Source organism: Peromyscus leucopus, chromosome 9 (genome assembly GCF_004664715.2).
Source record: "Peromyscus leucopus breed LL Stock chromosome 9, UCI_PerLeu_2.1, whole genome shotgun sequence".
Lineage (NCBI taxonomy): Eukaryota > Metazoa > Chordata > Mammalia > Rodentia > Cricetidae > Peromyscus > Peromyscus leucopus.
Genome location: NC_051070.1, coordinates 66,858,471 through 66,872,083, shown reverse-complemented (window position 1 = coordinate 66,872,083; position 13,613 = coordinate 66,858,471). Strand labels below are relative to the sequence as shown.

The 13,613-nt window shown below is 35.6% G+C and overlaps 1 protein-coding gene across 12 annotated transcripts in view; it reads left to right on the top strand.

The window, feature by feature from the left end:
• The window catches only part of Zmym2 (zinc finger MYM-type containing 2), an 85,858-nt gene that overhangs the window by 46,801 nt on the left and 25,444 nt on the right, over positions 1 to 13,613 (top strand). For all 12 annotated transcript variants that reach the window (XR_005092176.1, XM_028858140.2, XM_028858137.2 and 9 more), the window contains 3 exons: positions 2,944 to 3,116; positions 12,213 to 12,378; positions 13,104 to 13,138. Coding sequence is in view for 11 of the 12 variants with exons in the window: in XM_028858140.2 (XP_028713973.1) it covers positions 2,944 to 3,116; positions 12,213 to 12,378; positions 13,104 to 13,138 (374 nt within the window). In the remaining variant the exon portion in view is untranslated. The remainder of the gene's footprint in view (positions 1 to 2,943; positions 3,117 to 12,212; positions 12,379 to 13,103; positions 13,139 to 13,613) is intronic.

Below are 13,613 nucleotides of genomic sequence, written 5' to 3'. Positions count from 1 at the left end.
ATCTAGCACCCTCTTCTGGCCAGCAGGCATACATGCAGACAGAACACTGTATACATAATAAATAAATAAATTAAAAAAAGTTTACAAACATCCTTTCTCCTTATTTACAGTTTCGCTGATCTCAGCATAAATCAGGTTATACTCTAGTTCTGAACTCACTACTATAGATAGAAACGGGATTGTAGCTATGGGTTTAGGTGCTTGTTAGCAGTATCCCAGTTGTCACAGTTTTGTTCTAAGCTGGCTTTCATCATCTCTTCTTTCTCTTGCTTGCGCCACTGACCTATTATTTTCCACTGAGGATTTTTTGTCTCTTCTACTTTTTCTGTGGATTCCTATAGCAAATTGGGGGCAAGAAGAAAGTTGAGTAATCCTAAATGCCAGTGTCAATGACAAATTCAGATGTATCAGTTTGTTCAACTGTTATCTCCATACATACTTCTCACACGCAATAGAACATATATGTTAGAAGGTATTAACAAAGCAAGGCATTTCTCCTAAGTTGTAATTGCTACATCTCACCTAGAATCATGATGCTTTATTACTATTATTATCTAAGGGCGAAGTTATAGTGACAGTGACACATTCTGAGATGATACCGAGTTGATTGAATCTGTCACTTGCATTTTTGTGCAAAAAGTCTAATTCATTCCTAAGTCTGAACATAATAATTGATAATTAATGTATGTGTAGCAATTAGATTTTGGTAAATCTAAAATGGGCTATAGTAAATAAAGAATGCATCAAATAGTTAATTGATACTTAGAAACATAATTTTCATGGGGATAGACTTAAGGTTCCAGATGGGTAATAAAGTGTTATGGATATGAATTTTTTTACATTTTTACTTACATTTACATTATTATTTTTATTAAATGACATTTTTTTTAACCCTCTGTTATTCAACCTAGTTTTCTCCTGGAACTTATAAATAACAAAATACTTACTCTTATCCCCAGTCAAATCTAGTTAAATTAAAAAAGGCCAGATGTGGTGGCATATACCTTTAATCCCAACAATAAGAGGCAAAGGCAGATAGATGGATACCTATATGAGCTCCAGGACAGCCTGATCTACATATTGAGTTCCAAGACAGCCAAGGCTACATAGAAACCTTTTCAAAAAACCAAAACACACCCAGTAAGAACAACCACAACAAAAACTAAAAAGATATATATTACAATATATTTTAAAATAGTGCCAGGCCTGGGGGCCTCAGTTTGATTCCCAGTCCCCACATAATGGACAGAAAGAACTGACTCTTTCAAGGTATCCTGACTGCCATGTGTATGTGTATGCTGTAACATGATGAGGCCACAAACACATTTACCTATAAAAATAAATGTAACTTTAATAATAATATATAGTTCACAATAATAAATTATAGGATGGCACACAGTAATTTGCAAAACTTAATATTTTTAAAAACTGTACAGTTAGGTATGGTAGCAGTTGCCTACAGTCTTAACGCTCGGGAATTTAAGGAAGGAGCATTGAAAGTTCAGAGCCATTCGTGGCTGTAGCTCAGGAGAATGATGAGACCCAGCTCCTAAAAGGAGAAGATACATAGATAGGACAAGACTTTAAAATATTTAGATTGATGAGAACATTGTATATGGTAGAATTATAATTTGAGCTTCTTATTAAGGGGTAGATAGGGCAGGGCTTCTGTAGATACTAGTAGATTATTCTATTTACATGAAATAGCATGAGTAACAACATAGAGGCCTATTTAACTTCAGAGGTAGTATAGGTAATAAATCAGATATGTGAAAATACATAGCATATTTATGCAGTAGATAAGGAGAGGTGTATTTCATTAAAGGAGTAGATAGTATTTTCCCTAGACAAGTAAGGAAATCTGTTCTATTTCCTTGAACAATTCTTATATGAAAATAGGCTATTAGGAAGGATCTAGAAAACTTGAGTATAATGCCTTCTAAAGAATGTCTGCTGGGCAGTGGTGGTGCACTTTAATTCCAGTACTTGGGAGGTAAAGGCAGGTGGATCTCTGAGTTCGAGGCCAGCCTGATAAACAGAGTGTGTTCAAGGACAGCTAAGGCTACACAGTGAAACCCTGTGTTGGAAAAAAAAAAAGACTGTCTGTAAATTTAGTTGGAACTTCTTAGCAGTTTGTGTTCATTTTTCTAATGCACTCGCTATTTCCTTGTGATTTGATTTAAATAGAGCAAAGAAAATAGTTCTGAAGCATCACCAGATTTTATTGTCTTTAAAGTATTGTTTGAACCCTTGTGGTAGATACGTTTTCTAATATAATAAATCCATGTTCTGTTCAAATTTTTAGAGGTTGGTGCTATCATAGAAGAGTTAGCATTTCATAGGGCCTGGGGAAAATGTCCCGTTAGTAAGGTGCTTGCTGCGCAGACATGAAGCATGGATACCTGAGTTGGATCCCTATCATCCATGTAAAAATCAGGCACAGCAGTCTGTAATTCCAGCACTGCTGAGGCTGAGACAGGAGGATACATTTTGTGGCTTGCTGGCTAGCCAGTCTAACTTTAGGTTCAATGAGAGACTCTGTGTTAAAGAATAAGGTGGAGAGCAAATTGAGGAAGACAACTGGCGTCAAGTTTTGGCCTCCACATGTGTGTGCCTGAACATACACATGTAGGTTTTTGTTTTTTTCCAAGACAGGGTTTTTCTCCGTGTAGTTTTGGTGCCTGTCCTGGATCTCACTCTGGAGACCCGGCTGGCCTCAAACTCATAGAGATCTGGCTGGTTCTGCCTCCCGAGTGCTGGGATTAAAGGTGTGCGATGCTGCCTGGCCCATATGTAAGTTTTTAATCAGAAGGGAGAGAGGACTTTTTAATGTGAGTATATTGAGCATTTTCTGAAACTAATCATTAACTAGTCTTCTAAGATCTGTTTCAGTTTAAAATTTGTCTTTTTATGTGTTCTTAAAAAAATGGTAACATTTTTCAGGCTGCAAGTTATTATACAAACAAGATTTTGCAAGACGATTAGGATTAAGATGTGTTACGTGCAACTATTGTTCTCAGCTGTGTAAGAAGGGAGCAACTAAAGAGCTTGATGGAGTTCTCAGAGACTTCTGCAGTGAAGACTGCTGTAAAAAATTTCAGGAGTGGTACTACAAGGCAAGTAACTACATACGTACTCTGATTGCAGCAACTACTTTGGGTAGTGTTTTAAAATTCTTGGTAGCTATTATTGTGACAGAAACTTTTGTTTTTTAAATTTGCATACTTTATGCCTAGCCCTGATTCAGCTGTTCATTAAGATTGTTTTTGTTTTTTCTACTTGTTTTTTTATAAGTTGAAGTAGAATTATTATTTTCTTTGGAATTTAGGCATTACCAATTATTAGGCTATTCATGTATTTTCAATAGTGTAGCTACATAAAATGGATATTTCTCTTAATTTTATTTTAATACTGACTCAATTGTCAGTATTGAGCAACAATAGTAGCTTTAAATATTTATCTAGTGTTTTGTAAGTCTTTGCTTTTATGTGTGTGTGGGTTCATATGTAAATGTCTCTTGGTGGAATAGAGGTGTGGAACAACTTTGTTGTATCTTATAAAAGACTTTTAAATGTCAGCATATTAATAATCTTTAGCCTATTAACTACTTGTTTTTGAGACAGGGTTTCACTGTGTAGCATTGGCTGACTTTGATATTACAGATCTTTGTTTCCTGATTGCTGGGATTAAAGGATTGCATCACTATTCCTGGTGACTTTTTTTTAGATGAGAAAATAAAGATAAAGTTGGAGTGTGTAGTATCATCATGTTACCCAAGGAAAATTTAGATATTACATAAGAAAAAATTACTTATTTCTATGTTAATAACATGGAAAAAGTACCTTAGGGGTACTTCATTATGGATACAGTTTTAAAACATGTGAAGATAGATACCATAACTCCTAAATTGTGAGATAAACAAGTTTGAAGAATCTGACTTACTTTATTCACTTTATGAAGATGATTAGTGTTAATGATGTATCTGCAAATCATCATACTAACTAAAGGAAGAATTCTTTCCTGGCCAGAGGTAAAATAATTGAAATTTCATGTATTTTCAGTGGTGTACCTTCATAAAATGGTTTTGGTATACTTTAGAAAGATAATTCATTATTTTACTGTTGCTTTGAAGTTTTACTGTTACTGTTGAAGTTTTAAAGTCCAAAGTTTAGAACTACACAGTGGACACACATTTTAACACTCTTCTCACATTTTCATATTTTAAAGGAGTGTATTTAAAAAATTTCCCCCAATTGTTATTTTGATCTTACTAGTGCTTAATTTTTGTTTAATACACACAAGTGCACTGTTACCTTCAGTTTAGGTTTTATTGTTTGTTTACCCTTCGAGCGATCAAACTCGTAGCTTCACATATCAATACTGTGTTCCATGCTTAGTATAGATTTTGTTTTTATTTTTTAATGGTGCTAGGAATAAGAGGTTTTAGTATTGAAATTATGTTTTGAGTAATCAAAACAGTAAAGGTATTTGGTGACTACGTATTTAAAAGTACCATTTTCCTTTTTATCATTCACTGATTGAGACAGAAGTTGCTATGATGTGATAATAATTTCTTTATAATTATTTTACTATTCAAGTTTCTACCTAATTATGAACCTGAAATAGTTTTTTTTTAAAATCTTTTTTTTTTTTTTAAAGATTTATTTATTATGTATACAGTGTTTTGCCTGCATATATGGCTGCAGGCCAGAAGAGGGCGCCAGATCTCATTACAGATGGTTGTGAGCCACCATGTGGTTGCTGGTAATTGAACTCAGGACCTTTGGAAGAGCAGCCAGTGCTCTTAACCTCTGAGCTATCTCTCCAGCCCCCCTGAAATAGTTTTTTTAAACTTAGTTTAGAGATTTTGGGTTTTGTTTATAGAATAAACTAACTTTATTTCATGGGCTAGCTATTCTCTCTGTGTCTATTATTTCTTTCTTTTGTGTGCTCCTTCCTATCTCATTCTTTTACTCTTCATATTTTCTTTATATTATCTATAATGAAAATAGAGAAATTGTATAGTTTCTTTGTTCCTTGGCAGGTAAAGATGTGCTGTTTTGTAGAAGACCACATTGTTGTCTTATGTTCTATTTTGTTACTTTTGTTTGATAGTGCTGGGGATTGAATGTAGGGCCTCATACATGCTAATTGTATATGCTAATAATGTTCATTTTTGTAGTGCTCAGTGATGACAATTCAGTGAAGCAGTACATTTCAAAGAAGCAGTACATTTCAGAACGTATAAGATCTCTGTATTTTATATTAGGTTGGTGCAGAAGTAATGTCGGTTTTTACATTGTTGAAGTTTGTCTTTCTATAGTGAAATTTTTTTAAAAGATTTATTTATTTATCATGTATACAGTGTTCTGCCTGCTTGTATCCCTGCAGGCTAGAAGAGGGCACCAGATCTCATTACAGATGGTTGAGAGCCACCATGTGGTCGCTGGGAATTGAACTCAGGACCTCTGGTAGAGCAGCCAGTGCTCTTAACCTCTGAGCCATCTCTCCAGCCCGTGAAATATGTTCTTATATAATAAATGTGGTTATACATTTCATTTTAGTGCTCATTTTTTACTTTCTCTTTTTGTTTTGTTAGTGACTTGTTAACTTGTTACTTATTTTTCTCTATGAAAGGTATGTTAGACAGAAAGCAGATTTGGGTGGTTTTCTTATTCAAGTTCAAAGTGAGTCAGTCATAAAGCACAGAGGTAACTTGAAAAAACATCCACAATGTGTTTGGTCCAGGAACTTCTAGCAAAGTATATAGTACATTGTGATGGTTCCAGGACTTTCGCCAAGGAGACTTGAGCCTTGAAGATAAAGAGTAATCGGCCACTGGAAGTTGACAGTGACTATTGGAAAACAGTCAGTGAAGCTGATTCTCTTACAACTACATGAATAGTCAGGGCTCGCTAGGCATTTGAGGCGAGTTGGAAAGGGGGTAGTGGGAAAAGTGGCCGCCTCATAGCTGAAATTGTATTTTATTGAGACAGGGTATCTCTATGTAGCTCTGATTGTCCTGGCCTCACTCACAGAGAGCTACCTGCCTCTGCCTCCCGAGTGCTGAGATTAAAGATGTGCGCCACCACTGCCCATCAACAAACTATTTGTTGATCAGATTTTGACATTTGACAAAAGTGGATTGTAGTGGCTAGAGAGATGGCTTCATGGTTAAGAGTACTTGCTGTTCTTCCAGAGGACCTGAGTTCATTTTCTAACACTAACGTGGCTCCTCATAAATATCTGTAGGAAATGTCTCCAGGAATCTGACACCTTTGGGCCTCTCTGTGGGCAGCTGCATACTGGTGGCATATACACACAGAGAGACATACATACATAAATATATAAATTAAAATCTTAAAAACGCGGGTTGTATACAACTGGCAGTTGGCAGCTCAGTACTGTGCTGGGAATCAGCTCTAAAGCACTTCCCAAGACTAAACATTCACTGAAAAATAGCCGTGGTCACTGTCACTGTTGGGTTGTCTGCTGCCTTTCCTGATTGACTGCAATGTTCTGAATCCTGAAGAAATGGGCTCAGAAAACCCATGCGATTACACTGAAACCTGCCAACTTCTGTAGCTGTCACTGGTCAACAGAAGGACCCCGTTCTTTTTCACGACACCCACCACATGTTGCACAACTAATGCTTCAAAAGATGAGGCAGGTTACAGTCCCAACCTCTTGCAATGAGGTACTGCTTTCTCAAGTATTGTGACAACTTTTTAAAAATTTTTAATTTTATAATTTAATTTAGTTTTACATATCAGCCACGGATTCCCTTGCTCTCCCCCCCTCCTGCCCCCCAACTTGACAACTTTTTGAAGGGAAAGTGCTTCTATAACCAGAAGGATGCAGAAAGTACTTTGTAAGAGTTTGGCAAATCCAAAAGCATAGATAGATGTCTCTGGAATTAACAAACATTTCTTTTTCCTCCCTCTCCCCAAGATGATACTTGTAATGGTCCCTTTTTTATGGGTAAAGATGTGTTTTTTCCAAGTTACATATAATGTGTGTTTAAGAGTCACAGCCCCAAATTGCTGTTTCCTTTGCACCAATATAGTAATTTTTATTTAAAACCCATAAACCTTTGTGTAATATACATAACAACATTGAGAGACTACATAGAATTAAAATAATTTTATATTTTAGTATTTAAATTTAATAATGAGATTTAGCTGTATAATTCAGTGCTTATTTTAGTAAGTGAAAGGCTCTGAGTTTGATGCTAAGTACCACAAGATAAATTTAATTGAAACATTTAATATTATGCTTTGAAATTTTCTACTGGTATGCTGTATTAATTACATTTCTGTTATTGTGATTAAAAACACCATGGCCAAGGTGACCTGAAGAAAAGTACTTTGGTGTATGGTTCCAGAGGGTTAGAGTCCATAATGTCTGGGTAGAAGCACATTGTGAACTATAAGCACATAGCAGAGAGCTAACTAGAAGTGACCGGAGAGGTTTACCTCTTGAAAGCCTATCCACACTGACTGACTTCTTCAAGCAAGGCCACGTACAGCTCTGCTACCAACTCGGGATCAAGCATTCTGATGTGGAAACCTATTGCAGGCATTCTCAGTCAACTACTACATAGGCTTTTTCTTAAGACATTGTGAATAATCTGTATTTTCTGATCTTTACAGTAGATTATCTTCAAATTCTTTTGAGTTAGAATAGAGAAAAGTGTTGATAGACAACAAAAAAAAAATTAAATAAAATTTGTTTTATGTGGGTGTAGGGGTACATACTTGTAATTTAAGCTGTCAGAGCCATCTGGATGGGCAGTTAGATGCCAGCCTGTGCTTACACAAGAAGAGCCTGTCTTTACGGGTTGGAAAGATGGTTCAGTGGTTAAGAGCACTACTTTTTTTGCAGAGAATCCAGGTTCAGTTCCTAGCACCCATGTTAAGGCTCACAACCATCTGTAACTCCAGTTCTAGGGGTCTCTCTTCTGACTTTCATGGACACCAGGCATGCATGCACATGGTTCATAGACATACCTGCCACTAAAAATCTTAAATACATAAAATAAACAAAAGTTTTCAGCCTTCATAATTTTGTTATGGCATTAAGCTTAGAATTGTTAGTTTTAAGTTCCCACCCTTTTAGTTGGAAAAAAAGTAGATTTTTTTGTTTTGTTTTGTTTTTTCGAGACAGGGTTTCTCTGTGTAGCTTTGCGCCTTTTCCTGGAACTCATTTGGTAGCCCAGGCTGGCCTGGAACTCACAGAGATCCGCCTGGCTCTGCCTCCCGAGTGCTGAGACTAAAGGCGTGCGCCACCACCGCCCGGCTAGATTTTTTTTTTTAATGTGTAATTGATGTTAATCCTGCCCTGGTTTTCTTTGGACAAACTGTTTTCAATTTTTTGGAAGAAAGGAATTGGATGTAGGAAAACTAAATATATATGATTTTAGAATGAAGACTTAACTTTATTATTTAGATTTTTTTGGGATAGGATATACTTAGTTATGTTCATTTGAATTACTAGTTTAAATAAAAATACTGTTGGGTATGGTGGCATATGCCTGTAATTCTAGCACTTGGGATGTGGAAGCAAGATGATTGATTGGGTTTTTTAAAAAAAATAATTTATTTATTTTTATTTTATGTGCATTGGTGTTCTGCCTGTATGCATGTTTGTGTGAGGGTGTCAGATCATGTAGTTACAGACAGCTGTTAGCTGCCATGTGGGGGCTGGGAATTGAACTCATGACCTCTGGAAGAACAGTCAGTGTTCTTTACTACTGAGCCATCTCTTTAGTCCCTGATTGGGTTTTTGAGGCAAGGTTGAGCATCCTGATACCTACCTTTTCAGAAAGCCAATAGAGTACTATGCTATGGTAATTTGATAAATTTTACACAAACTGAATTTTGGCTTAGATGTTAAATTGAGAACTCCTTTTGTGTGTTTTACTTTTATTAGGGCTTTTATTTTCTAGTTATTTATATTTATAGCAACTCATTTTGTGTTTCCTTTGTCAATCTATCATGAGGTCATGATAAAGTACAAGTTTTGACTTGGCTTTTCTGTTGGAATCCTGTAGCTTCATTTTTAATATTTGATGTTAGTCAGTCGGATCTTTAATTTTTGAGTGTTGGTTTTCAGCGTTCATTTTGCAGAGCTGTTGTAAGAACTGAGGTAGCAGGTCAGTGTTAGGCTTTCATCTCAGGTTCTCAGTAAGGGGGTAGTCAGGCTGCAGCCTTACTTGCTTTTTTCTTGTGCTCTGACTCATTTGTAAGTGTTGATAAGCTTATTTCTTTCCTTATGATTTGATTGTAAATGGACAGAAACAAGAAGAACCTGAAACACTTTGGTTTTAAGTAGTCTTTAGTTGGTAAGAGTTGTATATAGGAACTTTTCCATTATTGAGTCAAGTATAACTGTATTAAGAATTCTCTAGAGGAACAGACCTAATAGAATGTGTATATTAAAAGGGTATTCTTTATTACCAACAGTGGCTGTCTCTCACAGGAGAGGCCTGGTAACAGTTCAGGCCTCGAGGTTGGGTGCTTTAGCAGTTGTGATTTGGTATTCAAGGCTGGTACTTTCAGAGCTGCTGGGAGTCCTTGTTGGAAGCCCCTAAAATCTAGGTTTTGATGTCAGTAAAAGAGTATTAGCAGCAGTAGGTAGATGAACATGCTAGTGAGAGCCGAGGCAAATGGACAAAAGCAAAGCATCTTTCTTTGCTTTCCTTTTATCTAGGGTGCTGTCTTCCCACTTGAAATACAGTTGACAGCTGAGATTAACCATCATAACGATCTAGGTTAAACACTAAATGCTCCTGTGACTGAGATTACTACATGATACTATCAGTATACAATTTGATTCATAAGTTTTTAGACAAGGCTTATTAGCATCAGTTATTGCTTATGATAATACACCATGAAGCTTCATTTGTTTAATGTTTATTCAGCAAGAGAGCTGAAATGGAGTAAAGAGACAGTGTGTTATGGTCCATCTTTGTTAATTCTTTAAGACCTGTGTACCAATATGATCCTTTATTAGTATCTCTCAACTAGGAGTTTGCTTTTTTCTCCCCTTTTAAGCTAAAATGTGCTCTTCTGAGATACACCCTTAAAGTATTTATTAATAGAAGTTCATTTGAGATCTACGTTGAGATATAATCACATCTACAATATAAAACCATGGATTAAAGTAATGAAAAAGCCACAGCTACAATTATTATGAACTGTAAAGTAGTACTTATTAGTATTATCAGAATGTTTAAGCTGTTAAGCTGACAGTTTTTTAAAATTATAGTAATTTATTTTTAGATTAGAAACTTTCTTATTCTATTTGGAATTAATTATATCGTTTGTTTCACTCACTGATCAAAATGTCTTTAAAAGATGGGCAAGATTTAGGTGAAATAGTATATCTTCAAAGTGGAAATCTGCCCTGTATTGAGCTACTGCTTTAAAGTGTAATTGTATGAATTTTAGGGTGGTGGGTTTTTTGGTTTTTTTTTTTTTTGCTTTTAATAGGAAACTTTGGATTGCTTTGATCTAGTTGTAGATCTGTTGATCTTTCCTAGCTATAGATCTGATTGTTTGTTTGTTTGTTTATTTATTTATTTATTTATTTTTATTTTTTCCCTGAGACAGGATTTTTCTGTGTAGCTCTGGTTGTCATGGAACTTCTGTAGACTAGGCTGGCCTCAAACTCAGATATCCATCTGTACCTGCCTCCAGAGTGCAGGAATTAAAGGCATGTGTCACCACCACCTGGTTTCTAATGGGATATTTTGATAAATTATTTATTTATTTTTAAGTTTAATTAATTAATTATTATTATTTTTTTTTTTGAGACAGGGTATCTCTGTGTAGCTTTGGAGCCTGGTCTCGAACTCACTTTGTAGACCAGGCTGGCCTTGAACTCACAGAGAGTTGCCTGGCTCTACCTCCCAAGTGCCGGGGTTAAAGGTGTGTGCCACCACTGCAAAATTTTTTTTTCCTTTCTTTTAAGTAAATATTGGCTCTTTTAAAATGCAGTCTCAAGTTCTTGTCAGAAAATTAACTTTTTAAATTTTATATTAAACTGTCAGAAAACTAAAATAATTGAAGCTATTATTTCTGAGTTTTCCATCATACGACATTGCTTCAGAGTTACTTTGGTCTTCCTACAGGAAGTTCCTGTTATTGCCCAGTGTGTGGCCCTGCAGTGTACTCAGTGGACTCATTTTCTTCCTTTAATTAAAACAGTCCAGTCTTCTATACTTAAGCATGGAAATCTGCTTATTGTAGGAACTGTTCAAGATAATATAATTGCTAGAGACTTCTACTTGTTAAGATTATGGCCCTCAAAAATTGTCTTGTACTAATGCTATTTGGTGTAAGTTTTGTTTTGCTTATTCATTTAATTAATTAATTTATTAATAAATAAATAAATTATAATTTAATTATTCAGTTATTCAATTATTTAGTCATTTAATCATTCATTCATTCATTCATTCATTCATTTATTGGTTTTTCGAGACAGGGTTTCTCTGTGTAGATTTGGTGCCTGTCCTGGATCTCGCTCTGTAGAACTGTCTGGCCTCGAACTCTCCACCTGCCTCTGTCTCCTGAGTGCTAGGATTAAAGGCGTGTGCCACCACCACCTGGCTGTTTTGTTTATTTTTATTTGAGTCTGGATCTTACTTTGTAGCCTACATTTGCTGTGTAGCTCAAGGTGGACTCAAACTTGCCAGCTTCCTGCCTTTTCTTGCTGACTGTTGGAGTAATAAGTATACACCATCGTGCTCAGTTTCAAAATTATTTTCTAGTAAATTCTATCAATTTTGTCTAATCATGTTGATTTAATTACTTTTTAAATGATTCATGTGTGTGTAGATAGGTGCCCATGCCTGCACATGGATACCATAAGGGGCATGAGATCCCTCAGGTATATTTATGGGTGTTTATATAGTATGCTTAGTTGGTTTTACAGGTGCTAGAATCAGAACTCCAGTCCTAACAATTGGACAGCAGATACAGAAAACTACTAGCCATCTCTCCAGCCATTGTTGTTTCTTTATGACTTTGGTAATATGGGATTGGAGTTTGTCAGTCTGTATTACACATTTATTTAGTCTTCGTGTGTGGCTTAAAATTTTATTTCTTCTTAGATAACATTTCAGTATTTTCTCATCACTTTTGTCAGCTAATGTGTATGATATGTTAAATCTCATTTGAAATGTCTAAGCACTTTCCTTTCGTATTAAGGCTGCAAGGTGTGATTGCTGTAAATCTCAAGGCACTCTTAAAGAGCGAGTTCAGTGGCGTGGGGAGATGAAACATTTTTGTGACCAACACTGTTTACTACGTTTCTACTGTCAGCAAAATGAGCCCAATATGACGACCCAAAAAGGACCTGAAAACCTCCATTATGGTATGTAATGTGGCCACTTAATCTCTTTACATTCTTTATCTTCCTAGTTATGAATCCCAAACATTGATAATGTACAGTTGATTTGAAGATAGCTGTTTAGAATGGGGTATGGCTCAATGGTAGAGGAGGACAATAGGTTATATATAACTCTAGTAAGCCTTTCCTGAAAAAGGTCAGGTCTCTCGTGGTTTATGGGTGAAAAAGTCAATTGAAATAAACCTCGTACTTTCTCTAGGTCCAAGCCTTCAGTATGATGATGTTTTATAGATACATTGCTTATTTTATTCCCCTTTCAAAACCTATTTGCTGAAAAATACTGGCCATCACTGAACTAAATTAGAGAGAAATTAAGCAATTAAAAGAATAGTTTTAAAAATAATCTATCCTGTGATATCTAACTTCAAATAAGAAGCATTCTTAGCAGATTATGTACTAGTTGTGGCCTGGAAGGAACAACAAAACTTTAGAAGTTGTGGCTTTTTATTTTATTTCAGCAGTAATTCTTAGAATATAATGTTTCCCCCAAAGCACTCTTGTGTATACAGAGGGGACAAAGGGGAAAATCAGTTAAGTACTCATTTACCTCCATATTTTTATGCTATCTTTAAATTTGGGATTCTTTTTTAAAATTGTTTTTCAAAATTGGTAAAATTCAGTGATAAACAGGGATTTAGAAAACGTCAAGAAAGTGTATTTGTCTTATTTTAAATGTTTATGTTTTTTAGATCAGGGCTGTCAGACGTCCCGAACCAAAATGACAGTGAGTATTTTCTCAGTTTAGTGCTGTGATGTGGTTTGAGTGAAAAATAATTAGCTTAATATAATGTGATCATCATAAACGTTTTTATTTTGTTGAAACAGTGGAAACATTCAGCTTACTTACTAGTAAGTACTTACTTACTAGTACTAGAAACACATAAGGAACATAAAAAGTGAGTTGTTGATAGCCCCTACCCAGGTGGGGAAGATAATACATGGTATTTGAATTGGCATAGAGGTAGCTTTGAGATGATTGTTCTCTCTGTCCTTGGAGAGAGTGATGGACCAATGGTAAACAGTCAGTCGAACGTTGTCAGGAGGAAGAGAGGACAAAGTATATGAGCGTTTGGCAGAGCAACACATTGGGGTCCAATCTGATAAGGATCTCTGAGAGAATAATAAGGGAGTGAAGCTAAAAGCAGTGATTTAAAGATCTCTTAGTAGATGTCTGGATCTGTGAGTCTTTTAAACCGGAA